General features: G+C 48.9%; 1 protein-coding gene across 1 annotated transcript in view; it reads left to right on the top strand.

Moving 5' to 3' along the window:
- The first annotated feature begins 4,742 nt into the window (after positions 1-4,742).
- LOC144161541 (phospholipid-transporting ATPase ABCA3-like) overlaps positions 4,743-26,864 on the top strand; it is a 65,835-nt gene continuing 43,713 nt past the window's right edge. The window contains exons 1-4 of the mRNA XM_077692196.1: positions 4,743-5,042; positions 10,837-11,055; positions 22,846-23,108; positions 25,579-25,819. Coding sequence (XP_077548322.1) covers positions 4,751-5,042; positions 10,837-11,055; positions 22,846-23,108; positions 25,579-25,819 — 1,015 coding nt within the window. The 5' untranslated portion in view covers positions 4,743-4,750. The remainder of the gene's footprint in view (positions 5,043-10,836; positions 11,056-22,845; positions 23,109-25,578; positions 25,820-26,864) is intronic.

The raw sequence follows: 26,864 nt of genomic DNA on the forward strand, positions 1-26,864 counted from the left end.
TATTGGTTATGTACTCTATGTGTGAGTTCCAGCTCAGATCAGAGGTTATATAAATTCCAAGATATTTATATGATGAAGCCGATTGTACGTCTCTGTCATTTATTGTGTAGCGATTTAAGGGCCGGTCAAGCGCACAAGAAAACCGTACGTGTTGCGTTTTTTCTAAGTTTATGCCCATTTGCCATGTGTTACACCATTTCAATAGTTGCGTTAGGTCAGATTGAAGAGCAGATACGTCAGTGGGGTTAGTTATTTGCCGGTATATTACGCAATCATCCGCGAAAAGACGAATGGAAGATGTTATGCCAGTTTCGATGTCATTGATATAAATCAAAAACAAAAGGGGCCCAAGGACAGAGCCCTGTGGGACGCCTGATGTGACGGGAATAGGACGGGAAATGTAGTTATTTAGTTTAACAGACTGCGTACGGTTAGTTAGGAATTCACGAATCCATCTCGTTGTATTGTAATCAAGGTTTAGGTTGTATTGTAATCAAGGTTTAGGTATTTATTAGAAGTAAGCGTTTGTGAGGCACATGGTCGAAGGCCTTTGTAAAATCTATAAAAACAGCGTCGGTGTCAAGGGACATGTGAAGGGACTTGTGAAGGTCAGTCAATAATTCATAAACCTGTGTTTGACATGAAAGGTTTTGTCGGAATCCGTGTTGGTTTTGGAGCAGAAGATTGTTTTGGTTTAGGTAGGTCATTATATGGCTGTACAATATGTGCTCAAATAATTTGCTGCAAATATAAATAAAAAATATAGGTCGATAATTTGTATGGTGCGTTTTGTCCCCAGATTTGAAACAATGGCTTTATGTGCGCAGCTTTCCAGTCTTTTGGCACGCAGCCAGTTTCTAGTGATTGCTGGAATATCAGGGTTAGTAAGTAAGCTGATGCAGGGCAAGTAATCTTAAGAATCTTTGTAGTTATGCCGTCAGGGCCAGGGCTTGTAGTCGTTGAAAGTCTTTCAATTGCACGGGTGACACCATTTACTGTGATTGTAATAGGCTCAAACCGGTGTGTTATAGGGATGTGCGGTGACCTGAGGGAGTGGAGGGGGAGTTCGCGCGTGAAATTAGCTTGGAAATGTTTGCTGAAAGGTTCTGCGCATTCATCTGAAGGAAGCATGATACCGTTATCATCCTTCAGCTTTGGAACTGCTTGGTTATTTTTAGGGTTCAGCACACGCCAAAATTTTTTGGGGTCACTACTTAAGGTATCCGGAAGGGTTTTGTTAAAGTATTTATCTTTAGCTTTATGAATTGCAATTTTTACCTCACTACTGACTTTTTTGTAGTTTAACCAATCATCCGCGGACTTCGTTCTTGCCGCCTTCCTGTACGCTCTTTTCTTTTTGTTTAAACATGTTTTTACTTCTCGCGTAAACCATGGGTCGTTTATCCCTGTCTCTATTGTCGTTAGAGGTACGCATGCGCTTTCGATTTCTTTGAGTTTATCGCGAAATGCCATCCAGTTTTCGTCCGCATTTTGATTATTGAAGTTAACCTCAAAGTTGCTCGAAAAACTCGTCATCATACGGCTTATCTTTTCTATGTCTGCGCGTGCAAAATTGCGAATTTGTTTTGTAACTTCCCCTCTACCTGCGCGTGGCAAATAAAATGTACAGTGAATCAGCTTATGGTCACTAATTTCTTCTAAAACTTGAGTGATGGCCTGATCGGGGTGGGTGGTAAAGATTAGGTCTAAAATGTGGTTGCTACGTGTAGGTTCTAGCACAAGTTGGGTTAGCTGAAAATAACAAGTCAAATTGGCGAAATTAACGCTTTCTGTTCTATTTTGGGCAGAGTTTACTGATAAGGTCGGCCAGTCTATTGCGGGGTAGTTAAAGTCCCCGGCTAAAATGATTACTGAGTTAGGAAATTTGAGTGTAATTAACTCGAGGGACTCGCTTAGTAATTCGACGAAGTCAGGGCTGCAGTCGGGCGGTCTATAACAGGCACCAATTAGGCACGTTACACTACCGAGACAAGCGTTTACCCAGACGAGTTCAAGGGGCGAATCGACTGATATGGCAGAAGGTTGGAATTCATGCTTTATTGCAACAAGTACGCCTCCCCCGCGGGTGCTGATCCTATCTTTACGAAAAAGTGCAAACGAAGTCGAGAGCGCGAGTTCGCTGTCAGCTATGTCTGGGGAAAGCCAGGTTTCAGTACCAATTATTATATCTGCAGAGCATGTGTGGATGAATGTTTTTAGTGCATCAATTTTGCCCAGCATACTGCGAAAGTTCGCAGTTATTATTGAAATAGTTTCTGGTCTTGTTGGTTTGCAGCCATTGCTTGCAAGGTGTCATTTCGCTGTTTCTGGGCTTTCTGCTAATGCTTGCGGGTTACTTACAGATACCTGGATGATACTGTCTGTGCGGGAATCATAGCGGTAAACACAGCCCTTGAGTTCAAGGGTTCCAACACGAATCTTGTAGCGCTCGCCTTCATCACGGGTATTATTGGCAAACTCACGCAGCTTGCGGCGTGCCAGCTGTATTTTGGGGGAGAAATCCTCCTGCAACCACACTTTTGGTGTCTCAAGATCTTTTAACTTGAAAGCATTTGATAAAGCTTCGGTCTTAGATTTGAAATCTTGAAACTTGACAATTATCGGTCGTTCGAAGTTGGGCCGTTTTTTCCCTAGGCGATGGGCTCTCTCTATGTTCCCTACTTTGATCTTGAGGTGGTGGGACAAGAATTCCTTTACAATTTTTTCTGATTCGGCATAGTTCTCCTTCGGCTTTTCGGGGATGCCTTTTACAATCAAGTTATTTCGTCGCATGCGATTATTCATGTCATCAACGACGTCTGCAAGGTCTTCGGTGATTTTGGCAATAGTCATTTTCACTTCTTTTACAGATTCGTTAACAGCGTCAAATTTGTCTTTGATATGGGGTACGCCGCCGATGCTGAGACCAATTGAATTCATTTGTTCTTTTAAGTTCATAATGTCCTGCTTTATCTCGTTGAGCGAACAAGTTGTTTGCTCGTGGAACTCTTTCATCATTGCAAGGACGTCGTCAATCTTCGGTCCGGGATTTAACTCAACATCACCCGCACAAAGCAGGAGCAACGCAAGACATGTTGATAGTACCAAAACTGAAGACTTGGGGCAAATCGCACAGATGAGGGCTGATCCTGCGCCAAATCTCTCTTTATGATGGCTCTGAGGTTCACGACAGGCGACAAATCTACCAATACGCGCACGGTACAAGCACACGTCTATACCCATGACAAAAAGACTAAAACCCGAAAGACCAATGTGGGGACTTGCCGGCCAGTGATGGTAAAAGCACAATATAACAAAACAGACACGTCTACCTACCTACAACAGAAAGTTGCGGAATTTAGCATGTGCAGCTCGTGGCCGCAAATCCCAGATGGCTGAGGATGTCCGGGCTTTAAGTAGGTTTCGGTGGCGCTGGGGTCGGGTCTGACGTCAGGGAGACGTCAGGAACTTATTTGCTGTCGGCTGCAATCTTCTTGATAAGGTGCGGGCCACGAGGCGCTGTTCGCGATGACCAGGAGGCAATCAGCGAAAAGCAGGAGGCCGGAACAGAGGATGATCTACAACAGAAAGTTGCGGAATTTAGCATGTGCAGCTCGTGGCCGCAAATCGGTTTGGCATGGCACTGCGAAGAACGCCCTGATCTTAGCGGCGCCACTACTATGGCTACCATCGCCCCGTCGCCTCTCCAAGCCGGGCTCCGTGGTCTCCTATGAGCCCCGGATCACATGACCTATATGGCTGGTGCACCACCACCACCCAGGTTCCGCCTCCTCACTTATTCCCACGCCGCCATGAGAGAATTCAATAGGGCTTACTCTGATCACCCTACCGTACATCACATCCAGGCCATAGTAAACCTACTGGCCCGAAACGGAACGCAAGTCTGTGTAGCCCGGATTCCGGGGCATGTGACCCAGGGGGTCGGCAATCACGCTGCCCATAATGCAGCGCGAGAGAGCCTTCAGTCTACACCTCCCTTGATTGCTCCCGATCTTGCACCTGATCCAGGTCTACATCCGCGCCTCCAACTGTATCATGCTAAACATTCTCGCAGGAGGCGGCTCGCTGAGAAGACTCCGCAGGGCTACCTGCATGGTGTCCCCACCCTACCCCGTTCCGCAGAAGTGTTTGCTAATAAGACAATCGCTAATGCGGCCCTTACACACTCCACACTGCGGAAATGGTTTCACTTGAACTCTTCAGCCTCTCCGGACTGTCCCCATTGTCAGCAGAATGTTTTTTCAGACCTCAAGCACCTCACTTGGCACTGTGAAGCTTTCGCATCTTCCCGCGATTCTTTGCTCAGTGCACTGCCCCCAAACTGGACCCGTGATGACCCTCCATACGTAGACCCAAGTTTTCTGCATGCTCTACGTGTGTTTTCCATTAAGAGTGGCCTGGCAAGGGTAGTGTGAGATGGAGTCTACAATCCCCCTTCCAAAGAAATCACTGATCATCTGTCTCCAACGAGTCATTTCTAACGATTGAGTGATCACCCCCCTCTCCTCCCTTCTTCCCCTTCCCCAACTACGGCCATACGGCCTCCTCCATCTTAATAAATGTCATTCAATTCAATTGTAGCGTTGTCAGATGGGCGATGTTTCCTGACTGTTCAATTATCGTGGAGACGACGACGGCGACAACGACGACGATGATGATGAGACGACGACGACGATGATGATAATAATGATGGTGATGATGCGCGTTTGTCCCAGCGGGCGGCCAGCGCATGGAGAGCGTGCGCCAGTTCCTGGTGCTGGTGTGGAAGGACCTGTACCTGCAGCGGCTTCGCGAGCGGCCCCTGGCGTTCGTGGCCGAGCTGCTACTGGTGGTCGTGCCCTTCGTGAACATTCACCACGAGCGCGGCGTGGCAGGCAACGAGGCGGTGGTGAACAACATCATATACCCCGTCTACACGCCCGACGTGCTGGACCTCAACCTGGACACCGTGTACTACGGACCCAACACCCTCTACTCCGACACCATTATGGCCACCTTCAGGCGCAGGCTGCCGGGAGTCGGTACGTGCACGACTTTCCTCCCCCGAAGACGCTTGTTTGCTGTTTAGCAGAGTTTGGGTTTGGGGTATATTGCGCGCAAAATGGACAAGCACAGAAAGACGGCAGGGGCAGCGTGGCGTGAGCGCGCCGTCCCTGGCCCCGTCTGAGAAAGAGACTGCAGGCTATCGAAGGGGGGTAGGCATCCACGATAGACAATTCCTCATTCCGCCTGTCTTCCCGTTTCGACCCTGTGCTATTCATTTTGTGTGCATACTTAATAACGCTTTGTCTCTGTTATTTATGATGGTGTCCCGTCTGCTTAGTTAAATTCGTGCCTTTGTCAATGAACCTGAGTTGCAAGTTAGGGCTACGTTTTTGTGTGCGTGTCCGTTTTATGCGCCATACGGCGCATAAAACGGACACAGAGTACATGGCGCTGAGTACATGACAAAGTACATGACGCTGACGGTAAGCAATAAAAGCTGCTAGAAATCTACAGCCTGACAGAGCCGCGAGCAACCAAACACTGGAGAGCATTGCAGCAACGTCGAATACAACTGGTATCTTTAAAAGCAAAATAAAGAAGAAAACTGGTTATTGTAGGGTTTAGCGCGCCGTATAGTGGAGGGCTCCGGGTTAATTTTGACCACTTCGGGATCTTTAACGTGCGCCGATATCTTGTACACACGGACGTTCTTGCTTTTCGCCTCCATCAGAAAAGCGGCCGCAGCGGCCTGGAATCGAACCCGCGGCCTCGGGCTCAGCAGCAGAACGCCTTAGCCACTGAGCCACCGCGGCGGGTCTCGAAACTGTTACGGGCTGCAACTTTGGTGCTGACCACCGGCCAATAGGCTAACACTCCGTGACGCTCGCCTTGCAACTACTGCTCGCGCTTCAAATTAAGACACGCGGCTTTTCGTTCGCAGGCGAAAACCCCAGCCATATGAACATCAATTAAAAATGCAGGAAATCATAGTCATAGCAGCTTGGCTCAAAAATATGAACGTTGTCTTATGTTTAAGCCAAGCCTAAGTTGCTTTTAGTGTTAAGTATTGGCTTAAACGTAAGACAACGTTCATTTAGTGTTAAAGGGGCACTGACACAAAAATTTTGCATCTTGTTTTTTTTGTTGCGATAAGTAGCTAGTGACCTACTTATAACCTGTAGAAACCTCATTTGCTTCAGCGTGCGACGGTTGTTTAATTAGAGGCATTTTCAATGCGGCCAGTCGCAGTTTCGGTTTCAGCGAGTGCCGCGAAACGATGGATTTTGTGGATTTTGTGTGAACAAAGCTGACCACGTGACCGTCGGAGGGATATCACAGAGCAGAGCCGCCGTAGCACTGTCGAATCTGCATCGACGGCAGTTTCTGCGAATGCCCCCACGTACTGATCTCGTGAGGCGCTTAATTAAAAAGCGACCGTGCATGTGACGCAGGCGCTGCGAGTGCAAATGCTATTGCGGCTAAAGAACGACGCGCGACCAGCGCGACGCTCGAGACGGTGGGTGGCAAGACGCGCGCTGGGAGCAGCCGGCCGGTCTGCCTACAGGTCCGCCTACAGTTGTGTTCGGCTCAGCACTGCGGCGGATATTCGAGTGCCGCTCTCGTAAGCGGTGCAGATGACAATTTTTAATTCAACCCGCCATCGCATCATTAACTCCTTTCTCATGTAAGCCACCATGGTCGGGACTTGGGGACAATTTCGTGCAGCAGTAACAAGCTATCACTCGAGCTACTTGCGCCGGCCTGGGCCACTTCGCGGCCGTGGCCGCCGCCTGCACAGCGACCGTGCGGCTAGCTCAGTGGGCTTTTCGTGCCTCCGGCGCGTTTTCGCATTCAATGGTAATAAACAGTAATAGAAACAGAGTGCCTGGAATCACTGTAGAACTTTGGTCGTGGCCAGCTGCCCGATTAGCTGACGAAATCACGGCGCCTCCGCCGCCAACGATCGGGTCGTTCGTTCTCGAGAGCAGAAGCTCCGCCCTCCGGCCCTCCGATTGGAGCGGCGAGCCGGGCGAGCCCGCGTAAAACGCCGGTAGTGCGGAAGCGGCAAACACAAACTCGTGACGTGTTTTGGATGTTGTTTATTTACAATTGCGCGTGGTCCTCTGCTGCCTGCTCGGTTGCGTTTCGCACACTTCAAAATTGATTTTAAATATGTTCTAGGCTGTATTCGCCGCTGATATTTTGCAGATGATGTATATGTGTTCCCACCAATCTATCTCCGAAGTTATCTCGCCTTCAAAATTTTGTGTCAGTGCCCCTTCAAGTTCGGTCCGTTTCGGGCGTCGCTAGAAAATCGGCGCAGCAAAATTGGAGAAGAGAAAAAGGCTAGGCCAAGAATTGTTAGAGAAAGTGACGAGGATGCAAGGAGGTGTGGGGAGTGCACATCGCGGCGCTGTTCGTGTGGGGAGGCGCACGCCGGGGATTGGCTGCGTCCAGTGATGACGTAAGCTCTGACGTGAAGGTGTTCTTGTAGTTGAGACAGACGACAGGGGCTCGACGGCATCGGCGTCCTACCTACAAGTAAGATGGGCAGATATAAGAATCGCCCAATCAAAGCTAGCAAAGACCACTAGCTCCGCTGTTTCCTCGGTCTTCCTATCCTAATTAAGTTGGCAAAATTTTTCGTGGCGCTGCCTTATTTCATAATTAGGCAAAGATAAAGCTCCATTAAACGCTGAATAAACTCCAGTGAATAAATTTAATCGCGTTCAAGCAGAAATGGTAACCATGTCTGTTATCGTTGAACGCTTGTTATATTCAGAGAAAAAAAAAAGGCTGGAGTGAGCTATCTGTGCAAGGGGTGATTACATTTGTTCCAATTTACGACCCATGGGACCTAAAACTGATGGCAACACTTGCACAACTGGAGTAGTTACCCGGAACAGGCATGGTAACGGACCCGACCAACAATCCGGAGATGGCCTAGGAGGGGATTGGAGAACTATGCCGTGATGGTAATCGACGTCAGGCCAGTTCTGCAAGAAGTCATATATTAAAGCGAAGCTTTCTATGCCGCACCGATGGCGTCCGGTGTGCGGAAAAACGCACTACAGAAAAGCCAACTTTACACAAGCGGCACAAGGAAAAAACGCTTTCCTCTATCGAAAGCGAACCTGGGTTACCGGCGTTATGAAGCTGACGCCTACGCGATTGCGCTATTCCGACATGGTCGAAACAGTTAGGATTTTAAAGCGAAGCTTTCTTTTCCCCACTTAGGCGACCGTCCACACCAAAATGTCCTGCACAAAAAAATTGCAGTGGCTTAGCTCGGCTATGCCAGGATACATTGAGTTTCATACTAGTATACACTAGAGGGAAATCTGGCGCCACTGTCTAGGGGAGCCGCACTTCAGCGAGCGTTCCGTCATGTACCGGGCAGGCACGTTCCTTTTGTCCTTGGCATGGCTCACGAACAGGCTGAAATGTTGATTCTGGCTGCAGAAATGCCACAATATTACTGCAGAAGATTAATCGAATTTGTTTTATTATTATAAAATCAAAGTTCCAGGAACATGTATTTGTCAGGGATTATTTAGAAGCTTCATGCAAGATGAACAAATAAACAATGTTACCTGTTTTTATTGATTTTGGCTTCAAGACTAAAAGAAGCCATGCGGCTAACCAAGCCAAAGAGGCGAGGAACGTCGCTAGCTGCAATGGCGCCGCCCAGTGCGGCCCGCGAATGCAGCGCCAGATTTCCCTCTAGTATATATTAGTATGAAACTCTATGGCCAGGATATACGTAGCGTGAGCTAAGGTTCAGCATGTTATTCTTAGGTTTCATGGTTGTCTAGGATTAGCCGATTATCATGCTTACTGCTCCTAAAGCGATTTCCAATCCAATCCAATCCAATCCCATGCAGTTCAGTCCAGTCCAGTCACTGCTTCTCGCGCATGCGCAGCACGGCTCTCCAGGAGCCACGCGAAACGGCTATCAAGCGGCTCCGGCGCAACGTCAGACAGCTACTGCGCAACGGAGGCGCACAGCTGGGCACGCGCCGGCGCCAGTGCGTCTGCCGCGGCTATGATGCCACTCCTCTGGAATGCGCAGGCTGGCGAATGTGCAGACCCAATTCTCTACACACCCATACTCCAATCGGATTGAATTTCTAATCCAATCCAATAGAATCCAATTTAATCCAATCCATTTCAAATCCATTCCAATCCAATCCAACCCAATTCAATCCAATGCTCCCAACGCTTGCGCATCACGGCCCTTCAGGGTCCAGGCGAAACTGCTCAACCTCGGCCAGTGTAGCTTACGCTACAAATAACCACGCTTTGTGTATGACGGTGCCACCGTATATGACGACGCGGGCATGAATGCAGCTGCGCGCGACGCCGCCTTAGGCACCGTGTACACAAGAGCCGATACATCAAAAGTTGAAGGCTCATTTTATGAGTTTCCAATCAATGCCGACGCCGAGTTGCCGAAACGCGGGTGATCGAACAGAGCGCTGAGAAAGTTGAAGCGTGGGAGAAAGACGCGAAGCCGGCGTGACATGGAGCGTAGGAACCGAAACCGCTCTACCCCACTTTGCGCTTGCGGGAAAACGCGTCCAGCCATCTGTCGGCCGCTTTCAGAACTAATTTCCCGTGCGCAGACGACCGCACTGGTTCGCGGCGTCTGCCAGCTGGTCGTCTGCAAGCAGCGTTGCCCTCTTTAAAAGCAGTTGCGCTTTGACTACGTGGTACTATTTTTCTCTCCCGCACTTCTTATTGCTAACGTCCGGGGTCTACTAAGTAGAAAATTGGGCCCATCTCCCCGCGAGGGGGATTCGAGTAAATGCGTCGCATAGGGGGGGGGGGGGGTGTATTGCGTTAACGTTTAGTGTTTGGGGAGTTAGTGGTAGTGAATGCGTTGTATCAGCAGCTTCTTGACGTAGTTTGAATGAGTCAGGGATATAAGGCGCGTTCGTAGCCTCCCATTCTGTGTCGGCTTTGTGGCGCAGTGGGTAGAGCACCATGTACATTGCGTTCCGCCCGCAGGGTCGAGGGATCGAAACCAGGCGCCGGATAGTATTTTTTATATAGTGGGAATGAGTCAAGGATATAAAGCGCGTTCGTAGCCTCCCATTCTGTGTCGGCTTTGTGGCGCAGTGGGTAGAGCACCATGTACATTGCGTTCCGCCCGCAGGGTCGAGGGATCGAAAGCAGGCGCCGGATAGTATTTTTTTTATATAGTGTAGGGGGAGGGGTACGGACTACGACTACGGACGTCAACGCGGGTGACATCGTGAGTTACTGAAATGCTCTGCATTTAAAACGGCAGGGGAAATGGTGGCGAGAGTGTGAGGGGGACGGCAGTATGCTGAGCCTGCTCGAGACGCTCCTCGGCGGTGACACATCGCGAGAGTGTGAGGGGAGGAAGTGGGACATGCTGGGTGGTGGCGACGGGCTGCGATATGGCGCCATAGGAGCGCGCGCCTTCCTGCGCTCGACGATGATGTGCGTTCACTTCCTGAGACGCAGTTCGTGCCACCGACGCACAGGTTTACCATCGCTGACATTTGCGCGGGAGGTTCAAACACAATTTACAACAACATGCCCGGCGGCGGCAACGCACTGCGCGCGCCGCCTTGCGTTCGCTCATCACGCGATCACTTCCTGTGACGCAGCAGCTACGCGCCGTGACCGGGAAGACTGCAGTCCTAGCTGCACACAAATTTTCGCGTTAGGAAGTATAGCAATCTTCAGCCATTTTAGAACTATTTCTACGTCAGTTATGCCAGCTTGGGATGCCGAAAGAAGCGGCGCGGACAGGTGTTGCCGCAGGGCATCCTCCTCCTCCCCCGTCTCTCTTCGCAGCGTTCAAGGTGGTCGCAACCGAGGATGAATTGGTGAAAGCGCTGTTCTCGAGGAACTCCACGGCCAACAGCTTGGGAATATACTTCGAGACAGGCGCCCTCGACAGCGGAGAGGTTCCCAACGACCTGCAGTACACGATCGCCTTTTCCAGCGGGGTCTACCACATCTCCCAAGCCCGGAAGGTGACGAGCCGGAGCGGGCCTTCCGAGCAACAAGACAGTGAGTTCTCGACGGGATGGAACAACTTCGCTTTGAAATGACTTACACCCTTTTTGTCTATAAGTAACACACTTACAGCCTATCGAGAAACAACGACACCCTTTAAAGTCATCTTGAGCTTTTGGTAGCGTGCAAGGGTGTTGTAAATGGGAAAACACCCTAAAGGGTGTTTCCCTTTTTTTTTTGCTTGGCTTCAAGGGTGTGTAGTTATAGATAGTGATTAGCACCTATTAGGGTGTAAATAGTTTTACAGTATTCAAGCGCATGAAAACTTTCCCGGTTCTAAAAAATTACCGGAAAGCGATGGCGTTCGCCAGCAGCCGTTATTTTCACGGCAACTCAGGTTTAGGTGTAAGAACATGCTGAGTAGCGCAAATATTTCGCGCTACTCACTATGTTCTTAGATCCGATGACGTACCCGTGGATGTTTTAAGTGCAGAGCAGTTTATGGGCTCGCCTTGTCGTCTTAGCTCGCTAACGGTCCATGCGACTGCCGGAATCAGGCGGCCCAGCGAGATAACGGACCCAAGTAGAGCCTTCTGTAGCGGTGTCAGGGAGCCACGCTGAGGCTTCGAAAACCACGCGGTTTAAATAGTCATTGTTCGAACCTCGTGAACCGCTAACCCTTGTCATACATGTCACCATTGTATAGCGAAAATAAAACTTAGAATTTCAGGCAAAATATGTGAATACATCGGCAGCCGCCGCGTTCATTTAGTTAGTAACGCTCGTTGGGTTGGTTTTTACGATAGTAAGCGAAAAAAGCTGCCGCACAAGAAAAAAAATGGCGCGTTTGAAATGACGCAGAAAGGCTCCAGCCGCCCAAGAAAAAAAAATGGCGCGTTCGAAATTCTGCAGATAGGTTACAGCCGCGTAAGAAAAAAATTACGCGTTCGAAACGACGCAACACAGCTCCAGCACACGAAATTAGAGCAAGCACAAACACTCCCGCTGGCACAATTTCTGGCAGGGGGCGCGTGAGCACTGCGAAGGCGGGAAATTTGAAATGCAGCAGTAAGCGGATAACGGCGCCGCATCCCATTATGGCGAATCACTGCTCTGCACTTCCGACAACTTTGACATTGAGTGGAACGGCTTTAATTTTTTGAAGAGCCTCACAATCTACGGCGCCCGTGCGGTAGTGTACCGACGCTTCCCTTGCATCGTGTGCAACTGCGCTGGTTTTACCGCCAGAGCGCTCGCTGTCCTGGTTGCCATAGCAACGACGCAGGCTCTCCCGTGATAGAGGACGGCAGTCACGGCAGAGTCCTTCAATACTGTTCTGGGCACGAAACGGCTGCGCCGGCGGCATCCCGAAGGCACTGCATGTGTACAGCGACGGGCATTTCATGCAACAAAGTCTGTACCGTCAGTGTCACGCGAACCACATGTGCCACTGCACTCGGTACAATGTCAACGACACGGAACTTGGGATCAAAAATGCCTACGACATGCTGTGTGACGGAACGCCACTCCGGATGCTGAGGCCCAAAAGAAAAGGTGTCGCTGTTCTCCAAGCTTCTAGTAGGGGTAGTAAAACTTTTATTTGGGGACGGGCTAAATAGCTTCGAGAGAAGTGGAAAAGGGTTACACCACGGTTCAAAGCTGGTGGTTTTAGCTTTCTCTGTAAGAATATGCGTGTCTGCGAAAAGAATTTCGAAGCTACCGCCATTGTCAGAACTGACGAGCACGTCGTGAACGGGGACCTACTGTCGCTACAGCGAGAGAGAGCGAGGCTCAGGACCGGTGCCACGCTGAGGATTTTTAAAGGCCAAAATTAATTATTTTAAATTAAATAAGCAGTGAACATTAGCGACCGTCATACGCGACGGGTGTCCTGCGTACATTGAGAGAAAAGAAGCGATCTATCGGGTGATCTCTCTTAGAACCAAAGCGCACGGGTGCGAAAGATCCACTGCAACTGCATATTTGGGTGAGAAATAAATTTACTAATGGTTTGGAATAAAGCTTCTTGCTCGAACATTCAGTTGACTTGAATGTTGAATACTTGTTGGGTTGCAGCGCGTGAGAGGCGAGCCGAATAGGAACCAATGCAACGCCCTTGTCCTGTCTGCTTGTCTTATTCCGTTCGTGCCCCTCACCCTACTTGTCGCACTGCAAGCGTAGAAAGCTTACCTATCACATAAGCGTAGTCGTTCTTTGTCCAGGCGTAAATATAAACGTTCTCGAGTCGGTCTGTAGTACTTGTTCGAACCGGTAAGCCAGACAGGATAGAGCGTGATGAGAGACTATCTTCCAACACTTCTAAGCATCGTAAGTACGCATGTAAAGAGGCCGTGCGGCACCTTATAACAGAATGCGTTATCACCAGAACCCGCTGCTGTTTATGAGGTGTGCCCGCACACATAGGTACACATTGGGCCTGTTCGATTTACGGGCGTTCTGGCAGCCAGCAGGATGAGAGAAGCTTGCCATCGGGCCGGAAGTTGCGTCACGATTACTTCGTTCCAGCACCTCGGTGTTCACCGGAAACGGAAAAATCGAGTCGCAGGCAAACCCAGCCGCAACAGCAACTTTTTTTTCTGTCGTCTGCTACTGTTTCACTTCCCGGCACCCAGCAGCTTGGTCTACATCTTTTACCGGGTCGTTCGTAGGGTGTTTACACGCGTCACTTAAAACGAGGACGTTCACCTCAAGCCAAATTTGAAGTTATTTTGATGCGCTTTACGATGCCGTTTCTTGAGCGCGAGCCGGCACTGTTTGCTGGAACGCACAAAAGAAAACCTTCATTCAAAGGCTTCACCTACAGGCATCCTATGTTCGCGCAGAAGTACACTTACCTGAACTAATAAAAACATGTATGCTTCCGTGTAACGTTGGAACGCTGCCCACCGTCTACGATCTGAAAAGCACTAGCCATGTTTAACACAAACTCCACCGGAAGTGAGAGGCAGCTGAAGCAGGAACCTGTAATCTTTCAGCGTACTTGAAGAAGAAAAATCAGCATGCAAGGAAAACATGCTGTATCAAAAGTAAGTTTGATTAAACTGATACTTTGGGCTTTCAAAGTTAAGTTGCACAACAGTTAAAGACTCTTTCAACTTTAAAACCCGAAAGAACCGCAAAATCCCGCGATAGCAAGTTGAAACTGTCCGCACGGCACGAATCAATTCCTTTTTGTCTGCTACCAGCGTCGTCTGCTAGATTCCAGACTGGAGCCAGACCAAAAACGTCCTGGCGGTTCTGGTAGCCCGTGGGCATAGGGTTTCATATTAATATTATTACAAGAACGAAGAAGACGTGGCGCATAGCGCAAGATAGGATGCTCGAGGAAGACGAAGCCGGGTGCGCACGGAGCCCCCTTCGGTGCTGCTGTCATGACCATGGCCACCATTTTGTAAATAGAGCGCTTCACTATCAACCATCGTTCGCCTCATTTCTTCTGCCGCCACGTAACATGTTTTGGTGGAGGTTGCGGTTGTGATTCCCATCCTGGCCCTTCAGCTTCACCCTGTCTGGGCGCATGAATTTACGACAGCATATCATTCGCAAACAAACAGACTCACCGAACCACTCAACCGGACCCTTACGGACATGGCGTCTGTCTACACTCAATTTTTTAAACGCTTCGCAAGCTTGAGTGTCGGCGATTTTTTGCACGCTTGTTCCAAGCGTGATGTGCTTTCACGCTGAAAAATCACGCTTCCTAAGCGTGACTCGCGGGATGTGTAACGCTTACGAAGCGTGCGTAAAATGTATTTTTTGCACGCTTGTTTTAGGCGTGGTAAACTACCACGCTGAGTGCTCACGCTTGCAATCCGTGACTGGCGACCTTCTTATCGCTTAGTGGAGGGGAAAAGAGGATTTGTACTTCCCCAATGCGGCATTCTCCAACTGTGTATAATGTGCCTCTCTGACCGCCATGAATCGTTTAAATGAAAGCTGAAAGAGGATAATAGTTGCTGTGCCGTATTTAGGCTCTGTGTAGCTTGGACCACCCACCAAACCGATACATACGGCAGAGGAAACGTTATCTTCTTTTAGCTTTCTCTTTAGAAGATTTCTGCTGGTCAGAGAGGCGTATCATACACAGTTAGAGAATGCCGCATAGGGTAAGTACAGACCCTCTTTTCACCTTCACTAAGCGATAAGAAGGTCGCTAGTCACGGATTGACAAAACTAGTATTGCGATTGCGGCGTTAATTCTTCGTTATACACGGCCCCAAACTTAACAGTGTTAACAAAATAAGGGGGTTAAGAATTGTCTCTGAATTACGGTTGATAAACCTAAGCGCTGTGGAAGGCTGTGGAAGACAAAGGTTCATAAATCATCTTGAACAAGTGTAACAAGCTAATCCCATACAGTTAAGCTTGTGATGCGCATTCTTTCAGCGTCTTTATCTGTGCGTAGGTGAAGAAAAGTAACTGAACAATTCTGTGAGGATTGCTGCGAAGGTCGAGATTTTGAATCAAAGCTGAGGGACAACACAAACAAGAAATTTAAACAAATTTTAAATTTGACTGAAACGTCTTTATTCACAATAACTTACAAGAATGCTTCCATACAGAGAAATCTGAGAAAAAAAAGACAGGAACTAAAAAATAGGCTTCAGATGAACTCTTCATGCTGCTTGAAATCAGCGCGTGAGCGTTGCTATAACCTTAACTCAGACGAAGTGTAATTACATCAGCAAATCACGTACCATTTTGAGCACCCGTGGAATTTTGTCGATGCCATCATGTCGTATTACTATCTGAAAGAATCCTTGCAACTGCCCAAAAGCTGACGGATACGTAACGTCCTCTGTGTAATACACACACAAACACAGCACCAAAGCTTTTTCCAGTGACGTGTCCAGTTGCAACTTCACCATTTTTCTGTGTTCTGCAGCTTACCAGCTGCTTGTGGTCGCCTCATACAGTGCACCGGCAAACGATGTCCAAAGGTGAAACCTGGACGAGATAAAAAGCTGCTTCAATATAATTGTTATACACGGGGTCCCAGCTATCATGCACCAAGATTTAAAAAACAGCAACGGCGTAACTCGTAGAAAACTTAGTGCACAATGTTTCCAGTACAGTGGAGTTGCGACCCGCCCGCGTCGTAAACGAGAGCTTTCAAATAAGCTGATTGAAATACCTGCTTTGCCTGTCACACGCCCGAAGAGGCAGCGCATCACCTTGATGATGGCATACATGGAAGGAGCAGCAACAGCAAGTTTCGTGGGGCGGGTGTGAGAGATGAGGTACAAGCTCGGTCGTGATTTTTTTGTTCTTTCTCTTGTTTTTGCATTCCGGCTAACTCAGAGGGAGCCTGTTCGAGGGCACTGTTTTATGATGCGGGCTACAATGCAGACACGTGTTATTTTTCACATTTCCCGGGCTTTCCTTATCAGTCAGAATAACTTAGTACGCAATAAGCGCATTGGTTAAAATACCGCCGTCAGATGTCTCTCGTGGGTGCCTACAAGTGCCTCATTGACACTTTAATAATTGGGACAGTATTTCTCAAGTGTTAAAAATATTTACAATTAGCTAATTAAATATCATTAACAAAAATTACTGGCCGCTACTCCACTGTACTGGAAACATTATGCACTAGGTTTTCTTCGCGTACGCCGTTGCTCTTTTAAAATATCTTGGTGCATGATAGCTGGAACACCCTGTAGACTGGTGCGTTTGAAGTGTCATACAACACACAAACTGCTGCCGCGATGTGCAGCATCAACGCGCACATTTATGTAGAATGGGACACGATTTTTAACGCTTCGTAATGTGCACGTCGACTACGTGTATTGCGGTATACAATATTTTTCGTCGTTTTCTGGGTGCTCTGCGGGGGACGGAGAGGGCAGGCGGCTCTTCCACCGGAAGATGTCGTGCCTCCTCGCCCTCAGAACTGCCACCGACGAGAACCGCCAGCGCGGCCGCGAAATTTAGTTAGCCAAAGATGTCTAGCGCGAGGCACCGAGACCAGCGGAAACCGGATGGCGAAAGAGAGAAACGACTCACAGCCACGACAACAAGAGACGCATACCTTCCTTCTTTATGGTTATATTTCCCGGTCGACCACATTACCCGTGTCAAACAGAAGCTTCAAAGAGAACTAGGCCTGGCACTAATGCGACGTTCCGAGGTCAATAGGAAGACCTACACAATACACTAAAAACGTCGTTATTCCGAAAATAGTTCTAAAATACATAATTAGCAAAGATGTCAGTAAATAATTTGCTTATCTGGATGTTCCAAGTGACCGTGGATGACAGCTGTAACTAGGCCACCCGGAAAGAAAAGTGGAGTTCGCCGTGTCGCCCTAGAATTCCCGGTAGTCAACGTTCGGTGTTCTCGCACCTACCGCGCGGCCGCCACACGGGCCAGTCGATGTCAAGTTACTCATCAGGTTGTTCCTTAATCGCCACTCTCTACCGCCAGAAAGCGAGCACTCCGCACAGAACACATTAGAATGGGAGGCAGACACTACGCCCAAAGCTCCTGCTTCCGCCGATACCTCTAACGGCTGCAACTCCGTTTTTCCGCCAAAATCACTGAAAGCGAGCGCCACCTTTCAATGCCTTCGCGTTAAAAAAAGAAAAAAAATAAACAGATAAAGCGTGAGTCCCACCGGCATGCAGCAACCCGTCACATGGCAACATTGAGGGTATGTGTCCCGGTATGTATATGCGTGATGAAGAGGGGCGCGATCGCCGGCGCGGGGTTTTCTTAAGCGTGATTTTTCCGGTTCAAACGCATACAATCCTGCATCACGTGTAAAAACGAATGTGGGTTTTCTCGACCGGCGTCACGCTTAGAAGGTAGAGAACAACGCGTATTTTGAGTCACGTGGTGCTTAAAACGAAGTTTGCGACACCAAGCAGCGTATGTCACGCATACTACGCGTGACTAATTTTAGAGTGTACGTCTCAGCGGACCATCCCTATTGGGCCATCACCCTTTTGTACATTACATTCGCCTACAATTCTTCCCGTCACGACACCATGGGATTTCCCCTTTCTACGACACCTTACTGCCCCCTTCTGCCCTTTATCCACCGAATACGCTCACGATGCGATCACCCGAGCTACTTTTGCAATGCAGATGGACCGCGACCGCCTTCACGCGTCACTAGCCTCTCAGAACCATCGATACGACCAGCGCCACCGGCCACTACACTTCCCTCCGGGATCATTGGTCCTTCTCTGGGCACCATCCCGTCGCGTGGGCATTTCGAAAAATTGCTTTCGCCCTATACCTGTCCTTACTGTGTTCTCCGCCCGGTTACGGACGTTACGTATGAGATCCCTCCCGTCGTCCCTTCACCTTCCGTGAGAACCCAAGGGACTCTGCAACACTTGCCATCGACTACTAGTACTGTATTTTGGGATAAAGTCTATTGTCCCAGAAATCTCCTCCCGCAAGAATTATGAAAATCCGTTCACAATTAACGAAACTACGCGCGATGAGAAATCGCGCATAATCGTTCCCTCTCAACTCGAGCGCGGACAAGGCGACGAAAGCTGCGCGCTCTCTCCCGGAGAGGGGGGCGGCTCGCGGCGTTCTCTTCGGCGGCCTTCGATATATCACATGCCGGGTAGTTTTCTCCTTTTCTCCGCAACGCGGAGGGGCCTATTTCCGGTCTGGTGCCACAAAAAAGCAGGCATGGGTGCCTGCTCGCAAGTGCGCGCTCGGGCTGGTAGGGCGTTTTTGAAGCAATAAACGTTTGTAGTCGAGTGGTCCCGTTGAAAGGGAAGTATTGAGCTCATCACTCAAACTCCGCACGCACTCAAAACACAAAATAAACGGCAAAACTGTGCCTACAGGTTCAGGCATAGAAGAGGTTCGTACACAGCGATGACGACGACGGAAATGGGAGACTCTAGCCGCGAAATTGACCAGTGACAGCCGATCGGGCAGCCATGGCCTATGTGACGTCCCTTAGGCCATGCATAATGAGGACAACTGAAGAGAGAGCGGTTTGTTTTTCTGCGTCTTTCACATCGATTTGCGCGCTCACCGCTTCACGTGCACGTGTAATATTTGGCTCAGGTATTCCTGGCAGTGTAATCTAAACGTCGCGCAGGTTTACTTGTACTGCTCAAAGAGTGTTGCAGGGTCCCTTTAACATTGTGCATGTGTACCGCCTCAAGCCATACTGCGCGCCTTCGTTGACTGCACATTAGCGCCGGGACGACGCTTTTCCAGCGAGGAGTCATGTTAGTAGGCGTGGTTAGGTTGGCGAACAGGACACGTGATATAAGGTGGACAATCTACGTGACTCACAGCGATCATCATCATTTTACCCGGTCATTATCATCACAGCTCTCTCTCGCGCACTCAACCTTAATCGTCTAGCCCGGTGCGTGTATTTCGCTGTACGAATCATCCAAATTTAGTCTCTTCCCCGTAACAATATAAATACTAGAGGGAAATCTGACGCCAGTGTCTAGGTGAACCGCGCTTCAGCGAGCGTTCCGTCATGTACCGAGCAGGCACGTTCAACTTGTTCTTGTCAAGGCTTATGAGCGGGCTGAAAAGTTGCCTCTGGTCGTAAAAATGCAACAATACTACTGCAAAAGATTATTCAAAAATGTTTTATTATACAATTGAAGCTCCAAAAATTTGTCAGGGATATTTTAGAAGCTTCATTCAAGATGAACAAGAAAACGATGTTACCCTTTTTTGTTGATTTTAGCTTCGCGACAAAAAAGAAGCCATGTGGCTAGCCAAGCCAAGTAGGCGAGGAACGTCGCTAGCTGCAATGGCGGCGCCCACGACGGCCCGCGATTGTAGCGCCAGATTTTCCCCTAGTAGTATATATTAGTATGAAACTCTATGCCCGCGGGGAGCTAACTCGAGAAATTCGAAGACGATCTGGCACCACCGGAAGTGACGTATAGCGCTACCCGAGAAAAACGAATGATCGGCTTTTGCCTCTGGCAGGGCGTAGGGAGCCAGAAATGAGAAATCGAACAGGCCCACTACGATCGTAAGTAAACAGCTTTCAAGCTCGCACTCTCCGTGGAGGCTGGATCGCATTTCGTCTTGTCTGGTGGCATCGATGCATTCCATGACGATTAAGCAAAGGTAAGAGGAAGAACAGCACGCACATAATTGCTCAGAACCCCAGCACTGGCGGCTGCTCGTGGCCCCCTTACGAATGGTTGCGCCTCTAGCGGCAGCTTTTGCCTCTATGCCAACACTCGCCAGGAGTTTCATGACCAGAATTTAAATGTTTCCGGCCCTTGTAAGGCAGGGGCGTGTCTTTAACAGCCATGCTGTTGAAGAGCGAGCGCATCGGCTGCTGGGTACCAGTAGGAGAAACATTGCAATAATTCCTGCACTGAGTCACTAGATAACCCGTCGGTATCACGTATACCGCTTTGTTAAAAGGGCGATGAACACAATATTCACTCGAAAGATAGCCTCGTTAGAATAACACTGACACCCACCACCTTTACACAAGCTTCACTCAAATGGGCTATATAATTGGAAAAAAGAGCATAGCCCTACGACCCACCAGCTTATTTCCCGCACTAGAACCTATGACGTATTAGGCAGCTGTGCGATTGGCTAAGGCCGGAAAAATCTAACCCAAGATATGGAGGGCTTATAAGTCCACAGAACGAGCTATTTGAGCTTAAATTTAGTACCTATTGTTTTTTAGGAGTAAGAAGTGGGGCGTAAACAACGAAGGTTACTGAAGTACACAAACATAGGAGCACCTGTGCGTACTGCTGTTGGCACTGTGCGCACACCGGCGCTTTGTGGTTGTTTCACGCGACACTGGCCGATTGGCGTAAACGACATTGCCTTATGTGACCCTGTTTGTCGAGCATGCCCGATGTTTCACGAAACGATTACTGTCAACCTTAACAGAAAAAAAGCAAGGTGCAAACACGGTTCGGAACAAAGCGAGTGCGGACAGCGGTACTGAGCGGTATTGTGGCGCCATATAGGTGGACTGACGGTGAACAAGGCGTTTTGTAGTTCGCTTCAGGCGAAACAGCGCTTTGACGTTTGCTTGAACATCTGAACTGGATACGTCATCGCAGACGTCACGATACACACGATTTAGTTGGAGAATCAAAATATTAGCCTAAACTTGTTTATTTTCTCAGTGAATAAATCATCGTTTGCTGCCGGGCAAGCGCTTGGGGCGCTATAAAACACCAAATCTTTCGAATAAAACAAGCATGTATTTTGTCTTCATGACCCCTTTAAGTAGAGGAACTGTCGCACCGTTCTCAAGATGATATCTCCCCGTCTTGTGACATCTACTGGGAAGCCCTTGGCAACAGTATATAACTCTGAAATTGTGCTTGTGTTTTTTCAGGCGAAGCTCTCTATGTCTACCTGATTTGTCCATGAGCGCCGAAAACGTTCTGCAGAAAAGCCAGCTTGTTGACTATGGTTAAAATTCAAAATGTTTGGAGAGCAGCTTTCGTGTCTACGCTGCTTTCCTTTAGTTCCTGAGGGCATCAACAAAAAATTCAAAGCCCCTTTCTTAAAGAAAGATCGTTAAACGCGAAGCCTTGTCCTATGCAAACTTAAACACAAAGTTCAAAGCCAACGACCAGAAAACGAACCCAAGAAATGTGGAGTGACCGTAATCAAATCACCTGATAGAACCAACACATCGCATCGGGTCACAAAGCATTTCTTGCAGAGTCGTTCACTTCGGACTTTGACTTCGCTTCAGTTTGCACGGAAGGAGCTTCGCGTTCACCCGTCTTTCTTTAAGGAAGGGGCTATGATTTCTGTTTATTTCTTGTTTTATGGGAAATAAAGCGGGGCGCTTATACCACTCGCAAAGGCTCAGAATATAAACGGGATACTTTGGAATATGAGCCTTGGACAGTGGCTTCTGTGAACAAAGCAAACAACTGCTCTATCCGAGCTGTTGATTCCTCTGAATACTGCCAACTTTAACGAACTCCTCCTACAATTTAAAATAATTAACACCCTTAAGGGTGCCTATACTCTCTTTAACTACCACCCTAACACAAGAAAAACATAATTCAAAGGGTATTTTGCACTTTATAACACCCTTACACCCAAGCAAAACCACAAGATTACACCCTTTTACGGGTGTTTAACCCGCCGCGGTGGCTCAGTGGCTAAGGCGATGCGCTGCTGAGCACGAGGTCGCGGGTTCGATTCCTGGCCGCAGCCGCCGCTTTTCTGATAGAGGCGAAAAGCAAAAACGCCCGTGTGTACGAGATATCGGCGCACGTTAAAGATCCCCAGATCAAAATTAATCCGGAGTCCTCCACTACAGCGTGCCTCATCGCCTGCTTTGCGTGGGCGCGTTAAACCCTATAAATCAAATCAAATCAACAAATCATTTTACGGATGTTTTATAGTCAATTACACCCTTTCACAAGGTGGTTTTCATTTTTAAAACAAAGCTGTAGTGTCTTTACTGATACCGTTGTACGCCAATACGCCCTGCAGGAAAGCCAACTTTCTCTGACGATGATGATGAATGATCGTGGGTGAAGTGAAAGAAAAAAAAGCGTCCCGTGGCATGAATCGAACCTGGGTCCCTCACGTTATGAAGTCGGCGTGCATCCGATTGCTCAATTTCGACAGGGTGGAAGCGAACGCCAAGCAGCAGGTACCGATTCGCGCCGTACACCTCAAACCCAAACGCTAGGCCTACGGAGTGCACACCTAAAAGTTGCTGTGAGTATTCCAGACAGGCGGTGCGTACCTCCAGAGTAGCACACATTGGCCAACCAAAGAATCCACCAAGAGAAAGATTAGACCGAGAGGTGCGTTGAAGAAAAGTGTGCAAATCATGCTTGATCTGATGGCGGCCCCTGGTGGCAGCGATGGCGATCCGCGTGGCCGCCGTGCAGTCGGCGGTGGACCTGGCCCACGTGACGGAGCTGGCGAAGAACCGCGCCGTGGGCGGTCGCAACAGCACGTGGGACGAGACGCTGGTGAAGCTCCGCCAGTTTCCCTTCCCCACGTACCACGAGGACCAGGACAACACCATGTTCCTCATGGGCATTCGCTGGGGAGTCGCCTTCGTGTGGCCCTTCTGCCTCGTCATCACCCGAGCCATCGAGGAACGCCGCAGCGGAATGCAGGCACGCCTCCTACTGTGCAAGTATATGCCAATCAGAGCGCCAATCAACACAATGACCAACTAGGCAGGTCGTAAAAGGCAACAAAGACGTTCAAGCCGAAACGACTTGTTTTTTTACTTTTGAATATACCTTTGGTCGGCGTTCCCACGTTTTTGAACTATGGATCTTCCACCCGACCTACCTTAGACCTAATTGCACAAGGCTTCGTTCGCCCCACCTCATGGATACAGTGAAGGCTCGCTAATTTGGATCACTTGGAAGTAAGAAAATGTACGAATTATCCTAACGTGAATTCTTCAAATGAACGGCAAAAACAGCACATTTACCATTTGTTTATGGGTACCTTTCCTTTGCAAAAAAAATTCCCGCGCCTTCCCGCGAGGGGAACACGAGTAAATGCAGAGCATTGGGGCCTCAGTACTGATTGAAGGCAGTGTTGCTTCCATCGCTTCTTCCGTGATGCTGGAGTAGCAGACACGAGTAAACATGGGCACGAGCGTCAACCAATGAAGGAAGGAGCAACGCAGTGACTGAAACACGAGCCACCGCTAGCCGCTATATTTGCAGCGCGCGCAGTAGAGGGAGAGCAGTACGGGGGGGAGAGCGCGCATGCGCAAGCAGCGCGCGCCCTTCCACGCCCCACCGCGCTGCTATCACGCACCTGTTACGCCGAGACCGCGACGGAGCGAACGGGCTGACTACGACGCATGCGCGCGCCAGCTGCTGTTGAGAGAGAGGAGGGAAGGAGGAGAGGCGCACCTGCTGCGGACGCGGAGCTGTTGACACCGTCCGACGCAGGAATAGGCGAGGCTAAGAAATGCTCTGCATTTAAAAAGCCAGTTGTTGCGGGTTTGTCTTCTGGAGGATAGCTGAGCGGAAAGAGCGAGACTTCGGACGTGCAACAATCCCTACAGGACAAGAATATTGCATGGCGCATCATATCAGAATTCTTCCAGAACAGCGCGATCATCAGCAGTTTCTAGCCAACGTAGCGATGCACGCTCGCATCTTCTCGATAGCTACGGGAGGCGTATATGCGTTTCCTAAGCCAGTACAGCCAGCTGTCACCTGAGCTTGCTTATGGGGGTTATATCACAGCATAAACGTACCTAAAGCATACAAAACCACCCGAACTGAAATAAATAACAGCCAAAACGGACCTGCAATAGTTCAAAACCTTGGTGTAGAAAAACATTCAACAGAAATAGCCGAAACCGACCTAAAAGGTGAAAACCCGCAAAAACGTACAAGAAGCTGTAGTTGAAACTGACCAAAAGGCAACGAAAATACCTGAAATCCTATTTAGAATGCATAAAGATGTCACAAATAGATTATATGCGTGACAAAAAATGTTAATATTCAAATATGACAAACTCTTGAAAATGAAAAAAAAAGTGGTTACGGGATTTAAACCCGGGTTAGAATGTTCGCTTCGCAGGAGCGGATATACTACACTACGAGACCAAGTGGTTCAGCGTGATTAAATTGAGGGCCACATGCACGTGGACATAGCTTGAAACATGCCCTAGATGGCGCCCTGCATCGCTTGGCTGTGCTGACTACAAAACGCCTATACGCCTAGGGTAGAGAGCAGTGGGCGAAGGGTGGCGCGTTGTGACTGTTTAGAGAAGGCATTGGGTCCGAATTAAGCGGTGCAAGGGTAAATTTGCGCCGAAATAATGAAGGTCCTCAGCGGATGTATATTTTCTTAAGAGAGAGCAGGAGTGCCCGATTATCCGAATTTCCAAACTAACGGGACGCCAATTAACGAGGTTTTACTACACTCCGCCATAAGTTAAAAACGGCACTAGGTCATGTAGTGTATCCCTCCGCCGCAGCGACGGACCCGGATGTCGATACGCGGGCGAGTTTTGAAACGAGATTTGGCTTAATGCGGAACATCTTCCTCAGGCGTGGTTGTTGGCGCCGTTGCTGCAGGAATTTACCAGCAGATTAAATGCGAGTAATTGCGGATATGCCTCGTGTCACGTTAAAAATACTCTCAGTAAGGTGCCTTTTGCGCCACGCGGAGTAACAGCCGGCTTCGGTGACGAGGCTCAGGGAGAACCTCAGGATTTCAGAGTAGGACAGAGGAAGTTAACTTCAAGGCTGTCGAGGCGACGAAAATATAAGAATGCTGGTGGACGAAAAGCAGAGAGGGAAATATTGTCTAGGACAGTTACCACCTGTAACAGGGAAAAAAGTATTTTGTGCTTAATAAGTTTTTTGTGCCTCCCTTAAGCAGCGCTAGTATTAAAGCAAGAGTATAAAACATATGTATATTAGTCATTTTTGGTAAGATGAGTAAGATGACACGTCATCACCCCGCTACTGAGGGGAAATCAGTAGCAATCATCAATCATCATCAACCCGGCGCACCCACGTGCGCAGCTTGTGTTCCTGCTGGTAGTGCTGCGCCTGCCTCTGATCATCATCGTCAGCCCCCTCTTCCTTTCTGTGATGGGCGCAGCTGTTCACGAAGCTGATGGGCGTGCCCCGCACGTGGTTCTGGTGGGCGCACTTCATGTGCAGCATGGTCACGTGGTGTCTTAGCAGCGTGCTGGTGCTGGCCATTATGAGCATGGTGGAGGGCTCTCACGGCGTGCCCTTCATCTACCGCACCAACCCGGCCATCGTCTTGATCGCCATGCTACTCTTCGACGCCGGCTACATCGTCATCGGCATGTTCATCTCGCTCTTCTTCGACACCCGTACGCACTACATCGTATCGCATCTTTGTCCAAATATACTTTACGCCTATTCATCTTTGTGCACTGCGAAAGAAAATTTGACATTCCCCTAAAATGGCACCGCACGACTGCGAGGTACAGCTTGACAGCTTCCTCAGAAACTTCGCGGTTGAAGAAAAATTCCTCCCGGTCCAGAATGCCTCTTTTAACTGCGAAGTTTGTGAGAAAGCTGCGTGGCTCTCCTTTGTAGCCGTACGGCTCTATTTAAAAATGGATGTCAAATTTTATTTCGCATAAGCTTACTTGACCTTAGGTATTTCCCCTAAATCTGGTCGATTTAAATCTTTGCGCACTGTATGGATGAGATAATGGTCCTTATGGCCTGGGATGCCCAGCGCAACAGACAAGGACGAGATAGGGCACAGTGCTGCATCTTGTCCAGGTATTTTTCGCTGTGCGCTCTAGTCGAATATGAATGATCCACAAGCAGAAGCATCCACTCCACCTTCCACGGCATCCCCGATTTCAACAAACTTTCGATTGAAGTCACTGTATCGGGAGTGTCCTCTATTTTCCAGTTGACGCCATGTGACAGTCTTGCCGGGCAATGTGATTTTATGCCGTGAAGTAAAAACACGCCGAAATGACGAAACGGATCGCCATTAAAAAGGGGGAAGGCGTTATCAGCCATGGCGGTGGTTTGTAAGCAACGGAAATGGCGTAATTGTATACTACGTGGTTAGGCTGTTAATTTTCTGGGTGGAAGGCGCCGAAACCAGCACAGAAAAGTTCCGGGGGACGCTTTTAACTTTGTAAGAGTGAAAGCGAAATCCTGGTTGGGCCTTGTGTTCATCTGCTGTGAAACTTTCGTTGAATTTTGCGGCCGCGCCCATCATCAATACCAGCCGCCTGGACAGCACCCTCCAGAACTCGTTCCGCTCCGGCGTGCTCGTGCACGAGCGCGCCAGATTCAAACGTATGCTAACGCAGCTCTAATAGTTTTCCGACGTTTCGTTGCAGAGACTACTTTATAAACTTGGTTCGTTTATTTTTGCCCCTTCAGATA

This window comes from Haemaphysalis longicornis, unplaced genomic scaffold (genome assembly GCF_048455015.1).
Source record: "Haemaphysalis longicornis isolate Haplotype H1 unplaced genomic scaffold, Haemaphysalis longicornis Haplotype H1 scaffold_12, whole genome shotgun sequence".
NCBI classification, from domain to species: Eukaryota; Metazoa; Arthropoda; class Arachnida; order Ixodida; family Ixodidae; genus Haemaphysalis; species Haemaphysalis longicornis.